This window comes from Poecile atricapillus, chromosome 9 (assembly GCF_030490865.1).
Source record: "Poecile atricapillus isolate bPoeAtr1 chromosome 9, bPoeAtr1.hap1, whole genome shotgun sequence".
Taxonomy (NCBI): domain Eukaryota; kingdom Metazoa; phylum Chordata; class Aves; order Passeriformes; family Paridae; genus Poecile; species Poecile atricapillus.
This window is the reverse complement of record NC_081257.1, coordinates 17,191,358-17,218,601: the sequence shown is the minus strand read 5'-3', so window position 1 is coordinate 17,218,601 and position 27,244 is coordinate 17,191,358. Positions and strand designations below refer to the sequence as shown.

The 27,244-nt window shown below is 47.9% G+C and overlaps 1 protein-coding gene across 11 annotated transcripts in view; it reads left to right on the top strand.

Moving 5' to 3' along the window:
- The first annotated feature begins 1,347 nt into the window (after nt 1-1,347).
- CADPS (calcium dependent secretion activator) overlaps nt 1,348-27,244 on the top strand; it is a 206,643-nt gene continuing 180,746 nt past the window's right edge. For all 11 annotated transcript variants that reach the window (XM_058845249.1, XM_058845248.1, XM_058845250.1 and 8 more), the window contains exon 1: nt 1,348-1,728. In XM_058845249.1, coding sequence (XP_058701232.1) covers nt 1,348-1,728 — 381 coding nt within the window. The remainder of the gene's footprint in view (nt 1,729-27,244) is intronic.

The window sequence follows — 27,244 nt, the reverse complement described above, 5'->3', positions numbered from 1 at the left end:
TTTCAGCCACTTCTCATGGCTTTTGGAAATGTAGGACTCGGAAGCTTTTCCAGAGTCATCTGCTACACTAAGCTTTTAATTAGAAGTAGGCAAGAAGCTCAGAAAGCCCAGCTGTTGTGAAAATGTTGGAACACATTGTAAGAAGCAGAGCCTATCTCCTCTCCCGCAAGCTATTCTCACAGCCCCATTACCATGAGCCAATGTTTATCTATTCTCCCTAAATATTTATTAACATGAATTAACAGGTGACAGGTATTTTGACATTTAAAAAAGAAGCACTGCTAATTGAGAAGAAAAAACACACCTTGAAAACACCCATCGACCACAAATACACAAAATACATGTAAATGAAGTCTCAATCAGATGTGAAAATCACAAAAAATTAAACCATTGAGCACACGATGCCTTCACTGACTCATCCCTAAGAGCGGCTCCTGAAGTCCTCAGCTTGCCCCAGGTAATCTTCATATCATGATACGTGTAATAATTAGTGACTTGGATGAAACGTATCAGCAATATCACTTTTCGATTAAGACTTTTAGCTGCACTGAGGTGCAAGAAGAACTGCTTGGTGGAAAACAAATGCTGCGAGCCTCAAGTCTGTGGGGATTTGTGTGGCTCAGGCTGCTGTGGGGACACAGTAATGTCTGTGTGGGGCTGTGGGGGCACAGCAGGGACATTGGTGTCCAGGGGGACACTGAAGACACAGCAGGGTCTGTGTGTGGTTGCGGACGTTCGGAGGGACAGTGCTGTGGGTACACCACGGGCACAGCGGTGCCTGTGTGGGGCTGTGGGGACACGGAGAACACCGCGGTGCCTGTGTGGAGCTGCGGGGACACCGCGGTGCCTGTGTGGGGCTGCGGGGACACGGAGAACACCGCGGTGCCTGTGTGGAGCTGCGGGGACACCGCGGTGCCTGTGTGGGGCTGCGGGGACACCGCGGTGCCTGTGTGGAGCTGCGGGGACACCGCGGTGCCTGTGTGGGACTGCGGGGACACCGCGGTGCCTGTGTGGGGCTGCGGGGACACCGCGGGCACACGCCCCGGCCGGGTCCTCACCCCGCACCGCCCCGACCCTCGCGGTCATGGCGGAGGCCTGGCTCGCACCGGGCATGCGCGGGGCCCGCTCGGCGCTCGCTCCCCTCGGCCGGCGCGTGCAGCACCGCGGCCAGCGCCCGCGCGCACGGGGCGGGGCGGGGCGGGGCGGGGCCGAGCGGGGCGGGCCGGGGCGGGGGCGCGCGCGGGCGCGGCGGCGCGCGGAGCCGGGCACGGACACGGCTGCGCCGAGCGGAGCGCAGCCCAGCGCAGTCCAGAGCTCGCCCGGCCGAGCCCAGCCGTCGCCGCCGCGATGTTGGACCCGTCGTCCAGCGAGGAGGAGTCGGAGGAGCTGGTGGAGGAGGAGAGCGGCAAGGAGCCGCTGGCGCCCGCCGCGGCGCGGCTCTCGCCCAGCCGCCCCGGAGAGGGCCCGGGCGGCGGCGGTGGCGGCGGCGCCGGCGGCGGTGGGAGCGCTGGGGGGCTGCAGCCCGGCGGGCGCGGCAGCAGCGCGGCGCGGCCCGCCAGCCCCAGCCCCTCGGTGGCCAGCGAGAAGGAGAAGGACGAGCTGGAGCGGCTGCAGCGGGAGGAGGAGGAGAGGAAGAAGAAGCTGCAGCTCTACGTCTTCGTCATGCGCTGCATCGCCTACCCCTTCAATGCCAAGCAGCCCACCGACATGGCCCGCCGGCAGCAGAAGGTACCGGCCGTGCGCTGCCCTGCGCTGCCCGGCTCTGCCCTGCCGGCCAGGCCCTGCCTCTCCTCTCCATCACCCACCTTTGGCTGCTCCCTGCCTGCCCCTGCCATCCACCCACCTGCCTGCCCCCTTCTTACCTACCCGCTGTTGACTTACCCCTCTGCACGCTCCTCTAGATACCCCTCTGTCTGCATCCCTGCCCGTTCCTCGCCTCTCCTGCTGCTCCCCAGGCCTGCAGCTCCCCGGGCACCCCAAGGGCACTCCCGGCACAGGGCACCTTGGGCCCACGTGGTGCGGCTTGCTGGCAGCAGCCCTGTCCCGGGGCTCGCAGGAGCCCCCTGACCCCTTGTCACCCTCCGTGCTGCTCCCCGACACGGTCTCCCACACAGAGCCGGCGCGGTGGCATACATCGTTGCTTCTAGTTACGCAACATCGGGATTCGGGAAGTTTGGGATGTTGGCCATTTGAAGGTTGTCAAAAGGAGAGAGATGGGTTATATTGCTGGAAAACACCAGGCATGTGCTGTTGCCTCCTGCAAAGAGATTCCGCAACTCCATGCTTACTGCAAAGTTTGTTTAACTGGGAGTGCTGGCACTGACTTGGGGAGTTGCTGAGTCTCATTTCAACTTCTTGCAAGTGTTTATGTGTGGCGAGCTCCCCAAGACCAGCTTCCTGGCAAAATACATCAGCAGAGGTTTGCGATGAGGTCTCTGTCACAGTCTTGACTCTTCCTCCCCAAGTGTGTCACCACAGCAGGGCCGCATGCTGCTCCAGGCAGCTGGGCAAGAGCTTCACCTGGACTCCCCATCACCAGGAGCTGTCTCGGAGCTTGTTTCTCCTCTGAGGCACTAGGGCCAGGGCAGAAATTAAGTTTCTTCTGCCTCTGGACTCAGGCATCTTTCAGTCAAACACAGCCAACTTTTTCCCTATGCCAGACAGAGTTGGTCGTGTGATGTAATTTAGCTCTCTGAAACAGCTGGCTGACTTTTGTTACCATTTTTGGTTGAGTTTCTTAGACTGCAGTTTTAGCCTTGATACTGTTCTGTGTTCACAAATGACCTTTACAATTCAGGCAGACTTCTGGATGTAGTGATGCAAACGACATTCAGTTCTGCTACACCACAGGACTATTATTAGTCATTGCAACATACGGAGGTAGGAAAGTGTATCCGTACTGTATCATGTAGTTTAAAGGCAATATAGGACAATCTGTTGCTGGAAGGTTGAATGATCTGCTTTTGTTTGCTGAACAAAGTACACAGCTGAAATTATAGCCAGGTTTGGAGTTTCTTTTATTTGTTCTTTTTGCCTACAAAGCTTTTCAACAGATTGTGAATTTCCAAAGTAGTTTTGGCTTTTGTTTCCTGTGCAACTTCTTTGTGTTAGCGAAAGATGATGAAAGTTACGTGCTTGTTAGTTTCACTGAAATAAAACCTAGTAAGCCCTGCAACTGTTTCTCACATGAAAGTGAACAGAAATTGTCAAGTAGATTATCCAAAGGAGCACGCAGCACCTTAGCAGTTCAGAGTGGCTGGGAAGGACAGTTTATAGTCCGTAAAATCAAAATAGTGCATTGTGAAAGGACAAGAGAAGGGAAAGGAAAAGGTGGGGAATAAAGTGCAGGTGAAACAAAGAAAGGAGTAATGAGAAAAAATACAAAATGGCAGCAATACTCAAGCGTATGTGGAAGTTATATAGCATCTTGGGAGGAAATAATCCATTCTCTGTGAAATGAACATAGGAAAACATTTCTGACTTATTAACATAGCTAAAATAGGTGTGTCTTGGAGGCTGACCATCTCCCCTCAAACTTAGCAGTGAAATGGAATTGGGAAAGCTAAATTTACCATGATAACACATGTCAAATTGAATTCACCCTTTAAAAGGTGAATTAATTCTGGCTTTTTGTCTTCTCTATATCCCTATATTCAGTTGTCATGCTGGGAGTAGATCCCTGCCCTTTTTTCTTAGCCACAACTTCTGTTGAAGTCAATTAAAGGACTACCAGAGCCTGGAGTTTGTTGATGAACTTCACGTGCTCCTCTGCTTTGCTTTCCTCACACATCCCTCTGGGAAGGTGCACCCTTCCTTCTCTGGCTGGAGGGGGACCAGAGGGTGAAGGTGCAGGATTTGATCCCGCTTGAGCACTGAGCTTCAGTTGCAATGTATTGGTTGGGTCTTCAGTAATGATAAAAGTATCAGGTGGTCAAGACTCACCAGACTGGAACAAATGCATTTTGCTTCTTAGGGGAAAGGTGAGAGAAAACTGCATTTTGGTTCTGCTCTAATGGGGGCTCTTGGGTGAGTTTGCTCAACAGGAGAGGGATAAACGGCTTCCTTTCCCATGTGCCATTTGCCTCTGCACCCTCACAGTCTGCAGTTTGCCAGGGAATTGTTTCATCCTTGAAGAAATAGGGAGCAGAAGATCCCTAGGCATTGTCATTTGCAGTCTCCAGGCTGATGTGCAGGACCACACTCCCTCCTCTCCCAGTGGTGCTGGACAGAGAGGCTGCAGAAGGTGCTGCTCGATCCACTGTACATGCGGGCCCGAGGAGATGCCAGGAGCAGAACCTGCCCCACTGCCCATGGACGGGACAGGGTGTCTGGGAGCCCCACTGGGGCTCTGCCCAGGTGAGGGGACCAGCTTCACTCCAGGCTGCTCAGGCCCCACACCCATGGCAGGGAGGTGCCACCACAGAGGTGTCTGGGCAGAGCTGTGCAGCAGTGCGTGCTGGGGACCTGTCCCCAGTGCTGCTCAGGTTCTGCCCGGTGCTGGAAGAAGAAGGATGAGGTTTGGCTTTACCTGGCTCGCAGCTCTCCCCTGTAGAACGGGAGATGCTGTAACCTCGAGCACAGCCCAGACAGGTGACCATGGCTTTGCAGGTGAGGCAGTGAAGCTGTTGCCCTGCAGAGTGGTTTCCTGGCTGGGCCAGCCCTCCCCACCACAGCTGGAAGACTGCAGCTGAGATGGGCTGTGTTTCAGCCAACCCCTGCCAGGCTCCCAGAGCCTGGGCAGCTTCACCTTTGCAATTTCCTCAGATAAGAAAGTGTTGATTTTGTTGTGGCTGCAGCACTGAAGTTCTTGCCTGGGCTGTAGATCCCTGTGGTACCTCCTCTGGGGTGTGCAATCCTCCCTCCTTGATCCTGCAGTGCTGCTGTGTCAGAGCTGGCTGGTGCCCCAGGGGCCGTGTGTTCCAGTGCTGTGCGTGCACAGACACAGCGGGCACCACTCGTGTAGCCACACACACAGGTGTAGTGCTTTGGAGCTGGAAAATGCAGCCTGGTGTTCTGCATCACCCATGAACCACCCTGGAATAAAGCGAACTGTGTCGTTAAGGTGCTGTTGCACCACAAAGGTAATTACCTGCTGTTTGATAAATTAGAATGTATATGAGAGCGAAGAGAGCAGCAGCAAAGTGTGAATGGATGGTGTAGCTGGGTATTTACTTCATGTGGGCATTACAGCACTGCTTGTTTACACCTGCAGCAAACTGTTTCAGATTTCCAGATGAATTTAAGCAGATGCCACTAGAACTGGTATTTTTCTGATCCTGACACCCTAGAAATTTCAGCAACAGAAGAAAAACTGTTTTTTTACATCAGTGTGTTCAGGTCTACACCTCTGCTTTGGGTTTATTTTGATTTTTATGGGGTAAGGCTCCACTTGAGTAACTACATATCTGCGATGTCTACCTGTAAGTTCTTTTATTTACATCTTTCTGGCAGTATTTCCTAAGGGAAAAGAAAAAAGGCTTATTAGATACCTGCCCGTGCTGTCTTACTTCCCTCTTAGGTTTCTTTTTTAAGCCACCACTGAATTCCAGACACATTTGAGATGCAGAGTGGTCTGCAAGATACTCATCCCTGTAAAACTTGGTGAAAATAAGGAGATTTCATTTTTATCTTCTACCCCAGATGAGAGGAAGGTGCAGTGTGAGGGCAGCCTTTACTAGACACTGAGGAATCCAGGCAAGGAACCTATTGAATGTGGAGGAAAAGCTCCCATCAGAGCTTACAATATTGCTGGACATGGAAGGCTCCAGCCTCATGATGCAGCTCAGGAGGAAAGTGGCTTTGCCAGCTCCGTGGCTCTCAGAACAACGTGTTTTATTACTGCAGATGGCTCTGAGCTTGGTAATTGCTTGCCCAGGATGTGTGGTCTTTTCTCTAGCTCATGCTGATTTGTTGGAAGTAGAGTTGAGACGACCAGCTGTGCTTGGTGCCTCTTCCCACTTGATCCCATCTGTCTGAAGCCTTTGGGAAGAGAGCTCAGCCGGCAGACCAGGGATGCTGGACAAGGTGTGTGTCTGTAGTGATGCAAACCAAGCATCCTTGGATGTGGGTTGTACCTCTTGCTAAATATCTCCACAGCACGGCAGTCAAAAGGCTGGAAGCACAGCCCTGGAATCGGTGTTTGCTCCTTCCAAATAGCATTAACTGGAAAGACTTGTTGGGAAAGGGGCAGCAGGAAGAACTTTTTAGGAGATAAAATGTGGAGAGCACATTAGGTCAGATATTGTTGCGGTTGCCTGCTTTCCTTCCTGCAGGACATGGAAGTAGGCAGGCAGGAGAGTAAATCAGTTCCCAGTGGGATAAATGTGGGATGAAAAAAGTTCCAGATTTGTTGCAGATTACCAGGGCTACTCCTGGGAGAAGTGGCTCATGATTTGGGTTCCTGTGTAAGCCTGTGGGATGACGTCAGGTGCATTAGCAAAATTCTCAGTCAAATTCAGCAAAGCGCTTAAGCTGATGCTTTGCTGAATGGTGATTGATTTAAGCACAATGCTTAATGCAGAACAGGTGTGAGAGGTCAGAAACTGTTATATTGGTTACAGTGCGTCTTAAAATACTGCAATTCCTGCCATTTCAGCAGGGACACAACAGTTAGGACATAGTAAAGCTAGTGCAGCCTTCCAAATAACCACATATTTCTTCCTTATCATGGGTTGGATTGTTACTCTTATGCTATACTTACACAAGTTCTCTCATAAAACCAACACATTGTTCTTCTGGGACAGACCCTGAAGTCATCCGGTGTTGGGACTTGTTTTAGCAGCTTTCTGCCAGAGGAATTTGTTTTTGTGCTCAGATTCTGCTCTGCTGGTCCCAAGAAACCCTTGGAGATTTTTGGTTTCCTCAGCTCTGCAGGGCAGGAGAGTTAAAGACGATGCTCTGCTTGTTTCGTGTCTGTCCCTCAGTTGCTGTCTGGTGCTGTTTAAGAAGTAGATGCAAGGTCCAGGCAGCTCTCAAGCATGAGCTGGACCTCATGCACAGCTCTGCTGCAGCAAAGCTTGCAGGATAATTATCCGTGCTATGCCTGTACAAACCTGGAAGGGTAGTGAGGGGCTGGCTTCAACACTTAATGGCTTAATGTAGGCACAGGCCAGTGCCACCATCAAATGAGAGCTGTGTGTGTGGCTGGGCTCTTGTCTGGGGCTGTCCCCAGCTCTGTGCCAACCCTGAAGTGAAGGTGAGCCTGCATGAAGAGCATCACCATGGCAGGGAAGGTCTGACACATCTGAGATGCTGTGCTGCATAGCATTGTGGAGTGCAGAATGTGGTTACTGTGCTCATATTGTCTAGAATCTGCAGAAAACGGTTGTTTTCAGTTAAAACCCTTATAATTTATTTTTCCAGTGCCTTATCTTAATTTAATTCTAGGAGATATTAAATATTTGTCATATTTTGGTTATTTATATATTTGCAGTTTATTGGATTGTGAAGTGGGTAATTAAATAGGCTGTGAGCTTGGTCTTTAGCTGTTGTAAAACTTTGTACTCCTGACCCATAGCCTGACATTTCAATTATTGTGGGTGGCACCTCTTGGGCCAGAGATGTTACGAACTAAGAGTGGAGAAGATTTATCAGATCATGCAGCTCCAAGCCCTGCTATAGCCCATTGTTTCAAAAGGTGTAATTTATGGCCTTGCTTTGCATAGTCTAGACACTCTCCCTGAAGCACTTTGCCTCTTGCACAACTTGTAATTTCTTCTGCTAAATGGTGAGTCACTTATTCTCCATTTACCTATGTGGAAAGTGGTCAGCAAGTAATTTACCTATGCAAGTTTTTTGTTAGCTGAAGAAATATTTAATTTGTTTTTAGCTTATGTAGCAGGAGCAGCCCAGCCTTTACAACTCTGCTACTAGCAGTGTGTGTATATAAGGTCCAGAGCTACTGCCAGTGCTGTAGTCCAGAGTGCTACAAGGTAAATATCCTATTTCTATTTCATTATGTAAACTTGATCAGTATATTAAGACCAATCAATTCAGTATGATCAATAAAGCTGTTGCTTGGAGGGTATTGATGTGTATCCAGCAGCACCAGGGTTGCACCTACAAAATGATCTCTAGAAATCACATATTTTAGTGTGTCTTTGAGAATTAACTCTAATTAAAACAGTAGAGTTCCCTTAAAACAGCAGACAAAGGGACTTCTGCTGGTGGTGAGCGGCTCTTCTCCATTTGTCACCCAGAGGGTGGGTGGGATTTGATGGATGGCCCCTTAAAGGTCTTCCCTTCCTGGAAATAGAACAGGGGGAGGTCCAAGGGAAGGTGCCACCTCCCTGCCCAGCTCTTTCAGAGAGTGGTGCAGGCATGGCAGGACAATCAGAATTATCTGCTCACCCTGGATGCTCCTTGTGCAAGTGGCACCACCAGCTCCCAGGGGGTCAGAATTGGGCCACCCTTCCTGAAGGGCATGCTCCAAGGTCCAGCAATAGGGTCCAGCTGCCTCTTCATGAGTGTGGGAGAGGGGAGATGCGAGAGATGGAAGGTTCCTGGGGAGTTCTCCTGTGTCATTACCTTGTAGGTACTGACAAAAATACACAGAGTGTCCTAGCCTGGCACTTGCTTAGGAAGAAGTTATTTGTGGGTACAGGATATTTGGGTTACTTCAACCAAGTTTTCCTCTGAATTGTGTGGGCTTTGTTCTTAAAACAGGACATAAAGTGCAGACACAGAGCATTTGATGTTTTAACCTTTTGAAATTGTTTGAAAAGGTGCTTTTAGTGATAATATTTGGTATTGTTTGTCTGTGATTCAGGCTGATAAAGTCAGACATTTTCTAGAATTTAAACACCTGAGTCAAAGTGTCATGCAAATATTTATTGAGCTTGGGGTAAGTGATGCTGTGTTTGTAGTTGTCATAGTTCAAAACCTGTCTGTCTGCTTCACAGTAAGGTTGGGAGCTTGGCCTTTTAGTAGTGTCAGGTATATGGTGACCCTCATGGGCGTCTCCCCATACCTAAATGTTAATATTTGATGAAGAAACTTAATGAAATCTAGATTTAGTCATGTTTTTCCGGGCCAGAAGGGTGGATTTTTTAGTGACAGTGCTGTGGTGTTTGTCTTTGGGGATTGGCAATGCGGTGTGCAAATCTTGAAAGAACCCCATTGACTTTGGTAGGACTTTGGGCTGATGCCACAATGCATTTGTGTAATGCCCTGACAAACAGGCTGATGGTCCAGCACTGGCCTTTTGTGATCTCCTGTGCTAAATTAAGGTGACATTCACACAAAGGCAGGGTGCTTTTAGACTTTCTAAAATGAAGAGTCATCAAATCTAGCTTTGTCTGTAGACCCTCTGCAGACCACCTTCTGTCCTCTTTTTGGTGTGGGATTTAGATCCACATTTGATGATTTAGGATTAATATTTATGAACTGGATCTGATCCTGAACCAGCATAGAGCAGAGTGAGCCTGTCCCTGCAAGTCTATCACTCCATGTATGCCTTCAGCCAGGTGAAGAATTTTGGGGGGAAAAGATTTAATAAACTTTTTGGCAGTGGAAAAGAAGTACTTGTTTAGGGTGTTGTGGTTGCCTGATGTACTTCTGCAGGAGAAAGAGGCCTTGTATCCAGAGAAGCTGCAGCACTGTGCATACAGGCTCAGTTCAGTCTCTTGGAGCAGGGATAAAAGGGGATGATTTGATTCCCAATTGCCTGTCTGGCACAGGGGAGGACAGTAATAGGGAGGAAAGGCTGTTTTCCAAGAACACACCTTGAGGGACTACTGATAGAAGAAGCTAATTTTTAATAATTGTATTGTTGAAACAGTCTCACAGGTTACCTTGTAAAGAGAGGTGTGTGCTCTAGCATTTGAATTTGATTTCTAGCATTTGCATTTGATCCTGAGAACCCATTGAGCTGGAGAGGATGGCAGAGGAAATTTGCAGATTCTTTAAGTTTGTAGCAGCCACTGATGTCTGTTAATTGCAGTGTGTGCTTTCAATCAATGAGGTTGTGGGGCTGGCTGACTCCTGTAGGATGCTATTCTCCCTTTCCTGAGGAATTTAAGTTACCAAGGCACATGATGCTAAGTTGGCATTGCCCTGAGGTGCAGAAGGCTTCAATCCTGTTGAAGGATTTTGCTGCTTTAAGCACCCCAACATGTGACCACAACCCACAAGTTTTTCCCCACCTCCCCATCACAGAGGAGCAGCCTCATGCTTTCCTCACAGCCCTCAGGAACAGTGATTTACCTTTGTTGGTAGGGTCATGGGTGTGTGCATGAGGGTCATTTCAGAGCCTGGAGAGTCACAGCCAAGATGCTGTCTCTGGCTGGCACTGGGGAGGACAAGGTGCCTGGCTGGTGGCATCCTGGTGAGATAAAGGGACTTGGTGTTAGAGGAAAATAGAACAGTACTCCTAAATACAGCTCCGTGCTCACTGATGTTGGTTCTACAGAAGGCACCCACCCATCTGATTTCCAGATGATGCTTTGCTTGGAAACAAACTCTTATCCCAAGAAGTGATTCGGAGGAGCCCTGTCCAGCCAGTTGGCCAAGTGAACCTAGATACTGCAAAGACACTTTGGGAAGAAATTTCTGGACTTGCTCTGGCCTGCCTTGACATGTGGCTGTGAAAGGGAGAAGCTGCTCCATGAACAGCCAGCCAGATGCAACCTTTGTTGCATTCAGCATTCCCCTCAGGTATCCCTGTCTGATGGGTGTGGGCTAGGAAGGAAGGAACATTCAGGTGTAGTGTTTAAGGCACAGAAAATACTGAATGATTTGGGAACAATAAGTTGCAGCTGTCCAGAAGTTCTGTTGGACTGCTGCTGATGCTGCCAGGGGCAGCAAGGAGATGGTTTTTGCAAGGAGCTGGTTTCACTTCGCCTGATGTGCTGTTGCAGGGGGTCAGCTCCTCCCACACCTCAGCAGCAGATGATTTAGGCAGCTGGAAGGTGATCATATCACATAAGCAGAACATCAAGCAAAAGGCAGTTTTCTTCTAAGATGTCAAATACCTTTTCCTAATTGAGCAAGAAGGCACAAATGCTTTGCGTGTTGCATGTGATGAGTTTGCTTTTACTGTTTGCACCACTAGACTTCCTGCCCTCCTAGCAGACTGCTCCCATTCTTCTTGCAACCAGAGATGACAGACTCGTCTGTGCCTCGGGAGGAAGCTAATGGGGTGACGCAGCAGGAGCCAGCTGCCTTGCTACCTGCGTGGTGACAGTGCAGGGAGGAAGGAACGCCACAGCCAGAACATCTTCAGCCACGGGCAAGGCTGCATGACCTGACAGTGGTGCACACTGCAAGAACCAGCACTGTGCCTCCCACCCTGGCTCTGCAGACCACCCTCTGCCACTGAGACCTCTAGGCAGAAGCCATCTGCTGATGTTATCTGGGGATGTTCTGAGCTGCATGGGGCTGGTTCTTGGTGCATAGCAAAGAGTTAGCTGGAGGTAGGACTGCAGACTTTGTGTGTGCTCAGTCATTTGCAAGGACAGAGCAGCTTCCAAACATGAATTGATGCTGATGCTCTGCAGTGGGGAAGAACAGGGAGCTGGGAAGGGCATGAGGCCTGTCTGAGGGAGTTTGGAGTCGGTTTCAGCTTTGCTCCCTCCCTTTATCAAGTGTTTGGTGTTTTAGTCTGCAAACTTTCCTCCTCTGGAAGGGTACCTGTGAAGGAGCTGGGGCAGAGAGGAGGGATTGCTGGCAGTTCTCAGGTGTGGCTGTGTTTTCCATCTCCCATTTTCTCTGCATCAGGTATGCCCAGGCTATGGTGATGGGGAGTAATACTCTTCTAGCCTCTAGCTGTCTCAAGAGAGAGCTGGTGTCCTCAAAAGACTTGAGTTGATCATGCAGTGGTGGATTATGTTGGCCAAGGCTCGGCCTGCTATGATTTCTGCTTGTTTATGGGCTCCTGGACTTTAGTGGTACCTTCTGCTCTGAAAGATGTTGGTTGTAATTCTGCAAAGACCCTATCCCTACCCAGCTGTGGTCTTGTGGGTTTTATCTACTCCAAGGGAGTAGATAAACTTCTTTCCCTTCTTCTTTCCCAGAATCTCTCATGGCACATTCCCACACAGCCTGAGCCACATGCCCAGCAGGGAGAGCAGCAGTTTGTGCTCTTGTTCCAGCCTAACTGGTGTAGGGAGGGAAGACTGGGCAGGGAATGGCATCAAGAGAGCCTGTTTTTTAAACAGTGAGCTGGCTGCTTGTACCAGCTCCCGTGAGCCTGCATGGCTGAGCCATGGGCAACTCCTTGAGGGTTACACCAGCCTGGGAAGGGGGATTGAAATGAGCAGAGCAGTGGATCATGCCGGAGGCATGATGGAGGATGGAAGAAGTGAATTTGACACTTGGATTACACTTTTAAACTTCTGTTTTTGTTTGTTCGTAAGTACTGTTACAAGTGCTTGTGCAAAGGTTATGAACTGAGCAGGACGTGGTCTGCATGGGCATTGTTAGATTTTTCCATCAACAAAGAAAGCCACAGAAGTGCCTGGACTCCTGTGCCATACACATTACTGGCTGATATAAAATGTGTGTTTCTTTCTAAGGCTGCATTGCATCCCTGCTGCTGAACTTATATTTGGAGTTCCTCAAAGCCTCTGACCTCTGAAGCCTCTGTGGCAAAGCTCCTGCTTGGTACATATTTCATACAGCAGGATGTGAGTGATAGAAATTCTTCCCGTAATTTCATCTCTCTGTAAACTCCCTTCCCTCAGCTTCTGTTGCATGCCAAAATATTCCTTTCTGCACAGAAGTCACCCCAAAAGTGAATCAGATCCTGCTGAGCAGGACAGTCTTCCCACCACCTATTTATAGTGCATGCAATTACCCTCCATGCATCTCGGAATTCTAATTGCCTTTTTATTGCTGTTTGTAGTGTGCTAAAGGTTTTTGAATGCTCATGCCTTGTGTTCTCATTAGCTCTATTTATTCCTCCTTTGGCTCCCTTCCTCAGCGTCATCAAATTTAACATCTCCATGCCTCCAGGGCCTTGGGCAGCTCTGCCACTTTTTGACTTCTCCCATGTCCCCGCTTGTGTTGCTGCTCCAGATGCTCTGTGTTCCCCTGTCTTGGTCGGATGTGCTCTTGGGAGTTGTCTCCTGGAAGGGCTCTGTGCCTGCTGTGATACCCTGCCAGTGATCCCTTTGCTGGGCAGGGTGGCTCGGGGCAGATGCCTCAGTGTCTCTGGGGCAGCTGTCTTGCATCAGACAGGGCTGTTGAGCGTGGTGAGGCTGCCCAGGCAGTTAGGAGCAAGTACATGATTTCCAAATGGGGAGCGACAGTCAGGAGTCTGGGGAGCAGCTGGTAATGGGGACTGGGAATTGGTAAGGCAGGTGCTGTGTCCTGGGTTGCCCTGCATGGTTTTGTTTTGCCAGGGTGGCCCCAGAGCTGCTGTGTCATCAGTGGTCCCCTTGAGACAAGGCCCTTCTCTAGAGATGCAGCCTCTTGGGCTGGGGGTGCATACAACTGGTATCACTGAGATTGGGTTTTTTTTTAGAGCTTCGTGTATATCCTGTACCAGTTTTCACCTGATGGGCTTGTACCTGGCACCCTGGTGGGTCACTGGAGACAAGCCTGTGTTTGTCTTGTATAGTTTCTTGAGTGCAAAGTCCTTTACAATGTTGTTTGCTTTATGTTTTAGCCTTGTTGTGTGGCATTTCCATAGCTCAGATTAATTTAATTATCCCCCGAGGTGCTTGCTTGCTCACAGTTGTCCAGGACTTTATTGCCCTCCTCTTGTGTATTGAGGAGCCCACACAAATCTGAATCATCGGTAAATGTAATCACGGTGTTTGATGTTTGTTCTTCCACGTCCGTGATATATACAATGAATGAAACCGGTCTTAATACCCATCTGTGCCTCCCCTTTCAGCACTTCTTATGTTCCAACATGCTTACTTGCTGTGTGCAGCCCTGCCACTCAGATCTCCCAGCACTCGTATTGAACACAGGAATTAATGTCTTACGTAAAACTGTGTCAAAAGCCTTCTCACCCTATAGGTGATTTATGGCCAGAACTTGCCATCAGCAACTTTAGCATGTCTGCTAAGCACGGTGTCTGCTCAGGAGCTCAGTGTCTGCAGTGCTCTGTGGCTTGGGGCTGAGGACAGGTGAGTGCTCCATGCTGGGAGCCAGCATCCAGCTGCCCGCTGGTCTCAGCCTCCGTCGTGGTGGCACTTGTGACATGGGCTGTGCAGCGTTACTCTAGGCTGGCAGCCTCATCTGTGGGCTCTGGCTGGGTTCATTAGCCAACAAGAAAATTACTGAACTGAAGCAGCCTGGAGCTCCTTGGTCTCAGTGGGAGTTTGCTGTTTCAGGTTCCTTGTGAAAGGTGAAAGCAAAGGCAGAGCTTGGCAGTTTGGGCACTGACTGGGGGCTTGAGTTTGGGCCAGGTTACAGGCTCAGCTCTCTGCTCACTTCTTCACAGACTCACACCATTATCCAGATCTTTCTTAAGCTGTCATCAATAAGGAGGTGGTGAAAATATTACTCCTTCCTGCATAGAGCACTGTAAGACAGCGAGAGCTTGTGAGATGCTGAGTTAATTGCTTAGTGCAGGATACAGGTCTGGGGGAGCACTGGGGCTGGACCTGGTGAGAGTGGCTGTGCTGTAGCTCAGACACACTCTGACACTGAGCACCAGGGGCTGCCCCTTCTGTGACTTGCTGTGTCCTCCAAGCAGCTTCTACAGCTGCTCCCTCTTAAAATAAGACAGTTAATAGTCTTGCATAATTCATGCTTACAAGTTGTAGACATTTGATGATAGAAGGAGCCGATGTTTCATTTACACACATGGGGGTTCCTATAGATCTTACCAGCTCTGTGCACAGCAGCCATGCACCCTTTCTTGCTGTTTGTGTTTGGGCAGGTGGACAGCAGGCTGCCTGCTGTTTCCATCGGCAGGGCAGTGCCTGGCTTGCCTGCAGCCTGCTCCTCTGACATTTCCTGAGCTTGTCACGGGTGCTGTCCTCCTTCAGGAGGGAGAATTGCACTGGAATACAGAAGCAGGACAGGAAAATCTTCATCTTTATTGTTCTGAAAACCAAACTGCAGTATGAAAGGAAGGCAGTCTGGAGTCCTGAGCCTAGCTGTATGTTGTTGGGAGTCTGTGGAGCAAGGCTCTGCTCCAGATGGGCTCTCTTGGGATGCATATGGATGTGCTCTGGCTGCCCTTGCTTGGGGCACTCTCGGTGCAAAACGCGGCCTTCAGATGTTTGTGCTCTGGTGATGGCTCAGGCTTCAGGGACAACCAACTGTGACTAACAGAAAATGGGCATTTTGACTAGTGTAGCAGCTCAGCTGCCCTCTGTTAAAGCCCACACAGCCAGGAGAAGAGTAAGACCTCTGATTCTTTCCTCTCGGCCAAAGGCATAAGAGCCAATGGCCAGCCAGAAGCAGCTGCCTTGCTGTTTGTTTGCTGCAGGTTTGGGAGGGAGCTCCAGCTGCTCCACTAGTGTGGCAAATCATCTCCATTTATCTTGTGGTGTTATGCCTTGATGATGTCAGAGGGTCTCTTTACATTGCATATATATTCAGACTAAGCAAATCACAGTAGTTTTCCTATTAAAATTTAATGATGAAAGATTACACTTATAAGTGATTTATCTTCTTTTTTTCTTAGCCAGTTGTTTCATTTGCTGTATAACCCTCATGCTAATGGTAATAATCTTTCCTGTGACTCAGGAGAACAGATGTGCCTTTTGAATTTGTTTTTTTTTTACCTAGACAGAATCTTCGTGGTAGTTTGTTTGGTTTTTTTAGAGCTCTGATTACTTGCTTTGCAATGCTGTGACCTATATTCAAGGTGAAACTTGTGATAAATACTTGCTTTGGGGAGAGAGGAACAACTATGTTTTTGAGAAGATTAAGGCCTGTCAGGCAGCAATCCTCATTTCAATTAGACATCAAAATGCAAATCATCCAGACTTCAAAGTGTGTCAAGGTGAGAGTAGAAAGGACTTTAATACATTCTGAGATTAAGTTGAAATCCTTGAGCACTTTATTTGTTCTTGGTTAGTTACACTGTCTAGGAATGGTGTGGGGCTAAGTCACAGTTGTTCAAGGAAGCCCTTCAAAAATATTTTTAGTCCCAGGACTTCAGGAGCTAGAGGAGGGATTTGCTCACCTGGATGCTTGGGAGACTGTGGTGTTTGAAAGGGTGAATGACAGAGCCTGGGCAGTGGGAAGACTGAAGTATTTTTTAAATTTCTGCTTGAAGAGATTAGCTATGGTTTTATGAAATGTAAATGAAATTCCTACTGTTCATTCTCTTTTTCTTGTATCTCCTTCTGACTTCTCAAGCAAACATTAATGAAAAAATTGGGGGTGAGAACCAGCAAAAAAAACTACTCGTCCCTGTTGAAACCATGGGTACAAGGTCGTAGCTGTTTATGTAACAAATCTCACAGGATTCAAAAAATGTCCTTGGAGTTGTCTTGTGCAATTTTTCAGAAGTATTTATGGAGTCACAGCACTACTTTGCACCAAAAATTGTAGCCATACACTGTAATTGCACATTGTGCACCTCTTTGTACCCAGTTTGAATGATCCTACTTGGTAGGTATGACACAGAAGCTTAATGAAAAAAATAGCAAAAATGCAAATTATACATCTATCTTGTTTAAAAAAAACATGTAATTATGTTAGCATGTAGACCCTGCACTAGAAAAACTACTGTAGACAGAAAAACTCTTTAAATGTCTGTGTTCTTGAGAGCTGTACCTTGTGTGAAGAGCATTTGCAGCCACCTCATATCACCCCCTTCCCAAGGGAGCCAAGCATCCAGTGAGTTCCCCATGGCTCCCTGGAGATCTCCCTGGGCCTTGTGGGGCTGGGGCTCTTTTTACACAGCAGACCTGGGCATTGTTCTAGGGAGTTGCTGGGCCTTGGTAACTCAGCAGAGGTGGGAAGGGCTACAAACAGGGGAGCAGAGACAAAGAAACAACCTCCTGCATCATGCGGGCTACTGCTGAATCACTGTTTATGCTGTTTCCGTACCTGCTGACTTGATGCGTGGAAATAGGGTACCTCTATTTTTAGTCCTTACCTTGTGCATTTATGCACATGCACGCTAAAATGATACTTTTGTGATGGGAGCAGTTTCTTGCCTACACAGGGAAAGTATTTCAGCGTTGTGGCACAGTAATGATTCCCAATTTCTTTCCTTCCTGAAATAATCTGCATGAGGAGAGAGTGGGGAAGAGCTTCTTGCTCTCTGTAGTAGTACAGGATGCCCTGAGTGCCTTGGAGCTGCCTCTGTAATCGATGCCATCCAGACATGGTCCTGCCCCACTGCCTTTCTGGCAGCAGAATTGCAGCTGCCAAATTTTATTCCATATCCTGCTGGCTTCCTTTACCCTCTCCTTTAGAGCTTATTTGATACATAACTATGATTTATCAACTATTGCAGCAGGACCACAGTGTTTTGGTTTGTTGCTGTCAGTTTTTAATCTGTGGTTTATTTTGCTCCTGTTGATGCTAGTGGAGCAGTATTGAGCTCTGTCAGCAGAGGAGAAGGTCCCAAGATGAAACCAGCACATTTGTGTTGGCAGGAGTTGTGTGTTGGCTGTTACCTGCTGCTGCATTAATTGTGCTGTGAAAACAGGCGCCACTTTTAAGGTAATTTAGATATAAATTACCAATATGAGCTGGGACGTTGAAGTGAGGCAAAGCAGCGACTTGTCTGTAGCAAAAAATTACTTTCATTGGGGACAAGATCTGGCTTATTTTGTTAATGCTGCAGGAAGCCAGTGGTTGCTGGTGGAACATTCCAGTGAAAACAAAGCTTTCTCATTCTAGTGTGTTGGGATTGACAATGGCATTTTGGGAAGAGAAGAAATAAAAAGTGCTCTGCTTTTAAATGGCTCTGTCATTCATGCAGTAGCAGCTTTGTGACACTGTCTGTCCTCGGCTGCTGTGACTTCAGAAGCCGAGATTTCCCAGAGCTGATGAGATTATTTGACACAGTGATATTTTTTGGAAAATGCATTGTTCCCTTCCTGGTATCTTCCTGGTGCATGGTGTGCTGGTCCCTGCCACCAGAAAGCCTAGAAGTGAGTGCTGCTGCTGCTGCTAAAATGAATGAAATCGTGCATACAGTGGCAGCAAACTGGTGCAAGTGCTGTGTCCCATGTAAGAAGTGTGACAAAAGGCTTGTCAGGATTCTGCTTTAAAATCCTGTGTCTAAAACCTTAGTGCTGTACTTGGCATCCATGAGGTTTTTCCAGCTGCCTTCTTTGATTTGCTCTCAGGAGAAGGTAGCAGGGGAATAGCTGCTGCTCTTGAATACTGGGTGAAGTTTGGCATCATCTAGATGGGAATTGTGCCTTTGACTTGAAGGTCTCTGTAGCTTTGGTTTCTGCAAAGTCTGGATGTTAAACTGTCACCTCCCAGCAGGTCTCATGTCTCAAATCACTTGCAGGGCAGCCCTGTGGCAGCCTTGCTTTCCTTAGCTAGCTTATTCAGAGTCTCAATATCCAGAAATTAGTGTTGCCTCCAAATTCAGATCCATTTCTTAAATAACCATTTACTGTGCTGTGAGAGTTTGGTCTGGCCAGCAAGAATGACTTAGTGATTCTGGTACTCACTCCGGTTCAGTGACGCCTGATGTCTTTTGGGTCCTTTGCTGTCCTTCATCATTACAGAGCCTTGGCACCTGCACCCAGGAGAGTATGGTGTCCTTGTGAAACCCTTGCTGGTCCAGTTTCTGCCCTTTTTTCAGGGATATCAGGAATGAAGCAGTCGCTTGCATTGCTGCAGAGTAATTTTCTGCCTCTGGAGCCACGTACAGAGCCGCAGCACGTTCACTCCTCGCTGCACACCCAGCCCCGGCTTTTCCTGGTGTGAAAAGCTTGCTGAATTGTTTTAAAATGCCACAGCAGGAAAGAGCTCTATTTCTCATACTCCATCATTTATGTCAGCCCAACTGGTGAGCTATTTGCCAGAAGCACGTGGCGGGTGTAAATGCATTGGCTTTACATGGACCTGTTTTCTGCGTGCTTGTGGCTGCCCCGTTGAGGAGCATCGCCAGCCAGTGCTGGAAAACTCCTGGGGGAAAAGAGGGGGAGAAAGAGGAGAGGTGGGAGGAAGGTACTCATCTTGAAGAAGGAACACCATTTGCTTCTGCTTCACCTCCCTGCAAAGAGACAAGGAGGGTCTTTGGACTGTGCAAGGACACTTCCCTGAGTAGGTGGGAATAAGGTAGAGCAAAGGCTACCCAAGAGTAGCTGTTTAGAAACAGATCCATGGTACCTTTTGGTTTTGGGGAAAGAAACGCTGAAGGTTTGGGCACTTAATGTCTTTTTTTTTATGGAGCTCAAACTGGACTGCAAATATTTTCCCCCCAAAGATGTTTAAAACTAAACCTCACAAGGCTGAAATTGTGTGCAAGCAGCCCCAGCTTTCCACGAGGCTTCAATTTTCAAGATTATTCAGAGATTTGCAAATTAGAAAGGTGCTGAAACCAGTTACCTTGAGCTTCAGTGGTAAAGCATTTGATGGTATGTGGTGTCTTGCAAATTATTTCCCAGGCACCATCCCCTGTCAGTGGTACTTTTCCATCACTGATGGTGTCTGTGGCCAGAGCTGTCTACTTGGCTTATAGCCACACTGTTTAAGGCACAGAGAAACCAAGGCAAGGGGAAGAGAGGCTGAGCACAACCTGAGAAGGTGCTCTCAAATCAGTGCTGGCTGCCAGCTCTTTCCTCAGTGTGCCCAGGGAGGTGCCAGTGGCTGTGCCAGGGATGCTCCCGTGCTCGGTGTGGGGTGTGGGATGTCTCGTCAGACACCTGAGCAGACGGCTGGGAGGTCAATACCTCGTTAGAGCAAAGCCATGTGCCTGTCTTGCCTTTCTGCTCCCTAATTGCTGCCTTGGTGCTTCCTATCTGCATCCAGTAAGCGAGCTACCAGATAGTTAATTACTGCTCTGGTCTGAGTGCTGTATTATAGTACATTCTGTCAATACTAATTGTTTTATAGAAATATGAAGTACCTCTTCCCCTTTCCTCCAAGGACTTTGAGACACAATGTGGGCTTTAATGATATCATTCTCCCTTCTGTCCACTGTGAGCAGGAAAGTATCTCCCATTTTCAGCAGGCACTTAGGGCTATCTGTTGGAGAGTTGTGAGCACTCTGCTTCTGGGGTCTGTTTCTGTGCCTTTCCAAAAAAGCTCTTTCCTTGCCCTGGTACCTTTGGTGCTGTGTATTTATAACTAATCAATTGCAACCCAAGATCAGAGCTATGATTATCAATTGTCCTGATGAATACAGTCAATGCTTCCTTACATTGTTCCATTCCTGTGTGGGGTTTCTTCTTGCTTTTCAACCTTTGGTTTAATAAATAGATGCAAAAGAATAAGTAACTTAAGCAGGGGGTTTAGGTGGGCATTTACTGAAAGTGCACACAGCAGTGTATAAGGATAGAAAATAAGGAAAATTTCCCCTTTCAGGCATGGAAATAGTCATTCAGTTGTATCTCCATGTACTTGCACTGAGCCAGGTGGCTAAGGTGGGCAACCACTGGTGATGGCTCTTTGCAGGGGGATTTATAATTTTGAATCTGTTCTTATTACTGCCCTGCAGTAAACACCAAATAAACATTCATAATTAAAGAAAAGTAAATTTAAATGTGCTGCACATGTGTTGAGCTTCAGGTGTGTTCATAGTGACTAATGTTTTAGGACTGTGCTCTGGTTCTCTTTGCCTCACTGGAGGTTTTGCTGTTAGCTTTTAATCGTTGGTGGCATTGCACAGAGCAGGATGAATTCCCAGGTGAGCACCTGCAATCTGTGCTGTCATGCAGAGATGAAACAGGAGAGCAGGGAAGAGCTCTCTGCCTGGCTGTGGGAAAGGCCCTGCCACCGGGATGCTCCAGACCTGAGCCTGACTGCTTTCTGCACCTACAACATCCCGCAGAAGCCTCAAGAATGAGATATGCCTGAGGCTGAGGTGTGATTTTAACAGGGATGGGGAGGATTTGTTGACACGAGGATGGATGGCAGAGTCCTGTTCCCAGTGGGTTGGCGAGGATGAGAAGTGTTTTAGCCCTTCACTACGTGGCACCTTCTGCTCGGGATGTGCCTCTGTGTTGCTCAGCACAGCTGCAGGTGCACATCCTGGCACTCACATCAGGGCTTCGTCTGCTGGCAGCTGGTTACACCACGCAAAAGGAGGATGGCTGGATGCAAGGGTTGATGGTATTCCTCTGCCTTCCCAGGGGATTCACAGAGCAGACCATATTTAATTAGACTTGCTTTTATACTTAATTAGAGTCGCTTTCAGAAAACAGTGCAACTTCTGGTGCTATCAGTGCTTTTCAATGGCAAACGCGGGAGGGCAAGCAGCATTTAGGTACTGCAGACCCACAGGGCCAGAAATACTCAGTCTGAGAGGCAGGAGTACTGATCCATGGGCTGAATGGTGCAGGATGACTGCTGGCTACTCCCACAGGCATGGCACAGTGCTGGACTGCTGGACATGCTCACTGCATCCTTGTCAAGCTGAGGAATCAGTGCTGAAGGTCTGAAACTGCTGTACGCAGGCTGAGATTACATGGCTGTCAGTGCAAGCTGTGAACTGGGAGGTGACACAGCTTTTTCTCTGAAGGAGAGGCTTTTTTGCATATTGTGTGGGATTTATAAACAAAACTTACTCCAGTACAGGCTGAATCTTTCCTGTATTCTATTAGAATATGGGGGGACAGGAGGCAAAAATTAGCCTTTTAGACTTAATCTCTGTCTTGTTCATCTGTATTGAGCTCTGAGGGTGTTTCTGAGCACAGATTTGTTGTTTGGCTTGGAGTTCCTGTACAAGGACTTTCCATCTCAGCTGAGCACTCTCAGTGCATTCTTTGCTGTTCTCCACAAACACTCAGTAAAGTTTGAAGTGTTGCTGATGTCATCTGCAGGATGTTCTGTTCTGTGGCTTTAAAATGCATCCCAATTTCAAACCTGCTCCATTGGGTTTAAGAAAGACTGTGCTGGTGCCCTGGCTGTCACATCACGCAGGCTTGTGGAAGCCTGCATGTTAACTGGTTTCTGAAAACAGTTTCCTGGTTCTCAGCAACAAATGTGATTATGGTTACACTGGGGAATGGAAGCATTAGAAGCCACATTGTTGCATTAAAGGTCAAATTCAGTTGATTTTTAGTTCTTCAGCAGGAGCAGCCTCCTGTCTTTTACACCTGTGACTTCATGTATGTCTGCCAAGGCATAGGCAGGAGCTTAGAGATTGAGTACCAGGTAGGCCAGGCTTTGCTTCTGGAATTTTTCTGGGGAAGAAAGAGGCAGTAACATTTTGCTCTTAGTTGTTTTTTTAAGAGAAGAGCCTGGTGCTGCTGTCTCTCAGTGGTACCCAACGCTGCTGCTTTGTGCCTGCCATCGGTGGGAACCGGGGAGCCCCAGCGCTGTGTGCAGCTGGATTCTGGGTGGGAGTGATGCAGCTTGCTGGCTGAGACCAGCACCTGGAAAGCCACAGGCTTCCGTGGGAGTGGGGCCAGTTTCCAGGCTATGCCTGCTTGGGACCTGTGGCATGAGGATGTGTATTTTGGGAGGGCGTGGGATTCCGTGTTCCAGAGTGAGTGAGCTCCCACACGTGTACCCAGGGATGTGCAGCAACTCAGGATGTCACTGATGATGTTTGTCACATTAATATTCATCTCCTGTGTTTGCAAATCTTGGCGTGTGCTGCAAATTCTTCTGTTAGTATTTTGGGGCAATTTCCTTCAGTTCCTGATTAAAATGCATGTGTTTTTCCTCATTTGAAAATATCATCTGTATCAAAAAGCTAATGATCACAATACCTGGCTTCCTTTTCCCCAACAAAGATGACAGCAGTGATATAAATCATTATGTTGCTGATTGTAAAATTGCTACCTTCAGGCACGTCTTTATTTTAGGGCTGGATTTTTTGGCTGCCAGAATTTACAAGAGAAAGACAGTTAGAAATTTTCTCCTTTTAATATGTAGTTTTCACAACTCTCAAGTCTCTTTATCATGTCAAACTGCTTTGGCTGCCAGGCTGGAAAAAGCAGAAGATTAAAGTGCCTTTTTTTTTCCCCCCCAAGCATGCAGCTGTGCATATAAGTATATGGTGTCTTTCCTGACGTAAGATAAAGTCATAAAGAATTCCTGGTGGGCTTTTGCATTGCTCTGCTATTGTGGTTCTTGCTGCAGTAGACAGTGAATGTCCTTTCCTTGGGACTTTTTTCTTGTCTAATTTGAGCCTCAGTTACCTTCTTCTGGTTTCTGGCATGGTTGTTGTGGGATCACAAACCTTCCTAGCACTGAGGTGCAGCAGCTCCAACGTGTGCAGAGCCCTGCTGAGAATTTGGATTTTAGTTGCTAGTTTTTGAAGTGAAATCATAAAGGGATTTTAATGCAGCGTCATATGGAAACACCAAGGATTGTTTGTTTTGTTGCTGGGTTAATTTTGTTTTATTTTAGGTGGGTTTTTTTCTTCCCACCCCTGTGGGGAGATGAAAATGTCTGTCTAGAGAAGTCAGGAGCTGCAGAGACTATCTGAAATGCTACCACCATCTGACCACCTCCCAAATGGCCGAGCTCTGTGCTTGGTGAATGACGACAGCAAACCCTATGAAGGATATGGCTTGTATTTAATTCTGCATTACAATCCCTTTAATCTAGGATTATATCCAGTTGTTTTCTTCATGCAGGGTCTGACAGATAAAAGCAATAGCATCTGGGAGAAGAAAAATTGCCTCAAACAGGGGCTGAAAACCTTGAGTATCAGCAGGTGCTTTTATCAGAGGCATAAAGCTACCTCACAAAAACTGTCCAGGCAGGTGCAGGGGCTGACAGGACCCTCCAGCTCTGATAGATTAAGACCCAGGGAAGGCAACTGGTTGCAAATGAAACAGTAATTGCTTTCCCCTCACTGAATGAAATCTTCTCTGAGGCGATTACACAGATTAAAGCTTCCCACTGCAATGTACCAGAATAAATATAGCCTGTGCCTCTTGCGGGGGCTGCTGCAGAGCAGCATGGGCTGCAAGATGCCTCTTGTGAGGTATGGGAGGGCAGCTGGAGTAAAGGAGAGAAATCCTGTTAAAAATAGGGCTGGAAGGACCTCAGGCTATCTGAACATCTTCCTCTCTTAAAGCTGGATTGAGCATGCCCAGGTTGTTCTTGGTGGCACTTGTCCAGCTGGTCCCACTGGGGATGTGGGGACATGAATTCCTGGGTCAGCTCCTCCTGTGCATCTGTGTCCTTACTGGGACAGGGCTTTTTCTCCAGTATCCAGCCTGGCTTCCTTGCTGTAACACATACTTTTAATTTTTTGTCGTGGATATGAGTGGGAATGAGTTTGTTTTGTTTTTTTTTTTTCAGCAGATTTTTTCATACTTTGAAGAGTCTTGTCCTCAAAGCCTTCCTGAGGGAGCTTTTTGCCCCTTACAGCCCTGCCCTGGGCTCGCATTTGTTGCTTTGCTCCTGCTCTCCTTCTCAGGGGCTCCCTGGGTGGTCAGTGCCACCAAGGTGCCCTTTCCCTGCACTTTGTGAGTACTTGGTGCACCCTGAGCCATGCACTTTACATGTTAAATTAAGCTATTACCCTAAATAACAGATGCATTTTACCAACCTGATAATTGGTAGTAGGTGCCGCGTTGACCAAGGTGCGAGGGAGAATTTGCCATGCTTACACAAAATCGCTTTCTTTGTTTATCACAGCATGATTTAACTACCTGGTGCTGTTAGTGGAGTTTGATTAGGTTGCATGCTATATAGTTTCAAGTACAGTGTGTGTGTGGTAGTTGCATAACACAAATTAAAGTCTGAAATACAGAAGTCGTATATATGAGTTGTAGAGATCTTTTTCCACTCTAATTAGCTTCTTTCCAGAAGAAAAGAAAAAAGCATAAAAAAATGCAGTTCACTTCAGTGTGTAGTAGAAGATGAAGCCTTATGTGGGCTGGAGCAGTGCCACATGATGGAGCATCGTTCTGGGTTGTACAGAGCTGTGTCTCTTCCCTACAGCAGTGTGCTCCTGTGAAGAATCTGGCTTTTCCTAAGGCGTTTGGCAAACCTGAGGGGCACAAGTGCAGTTACGGTGGGAGGGGCTGCTGTCTCTCTCCTCTGTCCAGACCCTCTTGGCACAAGCTTGGGCTCCCCTTCCAGAGCTCAGCATCAGTCCCTGCCCAAGGGACACAGACTTGTGTCCTTGGCACAGCCCTGTGAAGGGGACTGCTCCTGGCTCTCATGGCTCACCATGTGAAATTATTTGAGTTACGAGCACCTTGGGGCTAGGCCTGGGAGGGTTTTCTATTATTTTCATTTTGCACCAAATGGTACAGGGAGACCACAAGACTGTTATCAGCACAAAACCAGGCCCTGGAACTGACCTGTGTGCAAATGGGTGAAGGCAGGTGCCTGGGCAGCACAGGCTTCTGCAGAGGCATGTGCAACCAAAGGGATTTGAGTGAGCTGTGGGCGAGTACTCAGAAGTGCTTGAATTGTGACAGTGATTGCAGCACCATCACCTCCTATCAAATGAATCAGCAGGAAAGAAGTCTTTCTCTAGCCCAGGGCTAGTTAGTTTAATTAAAGGTCTGTTGCTCTTGCAGAATTTTGATGTAGTCAGCTAAGTTTGTTGCTTAAATGATGTAATGTTTTTATGCCTATTTTTCCTCGAGTCTAAATTTCTGTGGCATAAGTAACAGGATGAAATAATCTGTTGCTTTCTGTGGAGAGCTGATGAGAAACGAGTGGTGGAGGTGGTGGGTAGGCACTTTCAGGGGATCTGCTGTGAGACCTGATGGTTTTGCTGCAAATTGTAAGGGCCAAGGCTGTGCCAGCGACTCATCTCGTGTGGCACACTTGGGAGATGGCCACCACTGGCCCAGCACCTGCTTATTAAACTGTTTTGAAGAAAATAACCTTGGCATCTAGTTTATCCATTCTCAGGGGATTGTGATTTGTATCTGGCTTTTTCTCTAATTAATAAAAATCTATTTTTATATCTTGGGGATGAATTTTCTCTAGGCCTTTGCTTATCCAAAAATTGTCAGTGACTTGAAGTGATGGTTTTAATCATGGCTTTTTCTCTTGGTCTGAACTGCTGGACCCTAACAAGGACCAAAACAATGTCTTTAAGTTTTCAGCCCCTGTTCTTCCATACGTGCAGTTTTCTCATGGTCCACCTTTTGGTTTTTGTTATCTCATTTTCTGATCCCAAGCCCTTGTTTTTCCAAACCTATACTTTCTTGTGAACTATCTTCTGTTTCCACTGGGGATAGAAATCATTTTCTGTTCGCCGTCCCAAGGAGCTTGGTGGTTGTTGGCAGTAGCTGTTCATGGAGTAGTTTCAAGAAATGCTGCAGTGGCCACCTGGTTCCCTCAAGCTTGCTGCTGAGGACTGTGACTGACTGCCACATGGACACTGGAGTGGGGCTTGCCTTGTGCCATTGCTGGCACTTCACTGGCCCTTTGTGCTGCTCCAGCTCCAGTGCCCCATCCCAGCTGGAATCCAGCCCTTCTTTGGAGCCTGAGCCCTGGCTCTTTTCTCATCCCCACAGCTGTGATCATTTGCCTGATACAGCTGCTGGGGCTGACTTAATGCAGTTCTGTACTCATCAAAGGCACTCATCAAGACTGGAGGCTTTTTGGCTCCTTGGCTGCTGCTTCTGTCAGTAGTTCCTATTAACACTAATGGAAATCACACTCTGGCATCAGCAGCACTGCACCCCCTGCGCTGTGCTCTGCTGTCTGACAGGCGTGGAATTGTGGAGGTAATTCCTTCTGCATCACACAGAGATTTTACTGCAAGGGGTCTTGCTGTCACTTCATAAGTACTGTGCCAGCTTAATGTTCTGTTATTTTCTTTCTTGGGAGCTGAGGAGTGTGGTGGGGGTTAATGCTGGTTCTTAGGCATTGAGAAAAAGGGAAGAAAAGTCTTCTTTTGAATTCCAGCCTTTGACAGAGTGCTTCAGTGGCTTTCCCTGTGGCCCTCCATAACTGCAGGGTACATTGCTCTCTCTTCAGCAGCAGCCCCCAAGCAGGAAAGGCAGCCTCTGTCACCCACCCAAATGTCAGCCCATAGGCAAAGAGGATTTGTGCACAGCTTAGCAGCGGGCTCAGCTACCAACCCCATTCAGAAATCTCCTTGGTCTCCCAAACAGGCTGATGCCTTGCTCTTACTGACTCATGTTGTGCAGGCTCTCTGTTGCTCAAGATAAGCATCTTTATTCTGTTGTGTTCTTGCTGTTAGCCTGCAATGTGGCAAAGGATTCTGTCTTTGTGGGTTTTTTTTTCTGATGCTATCTTCAGT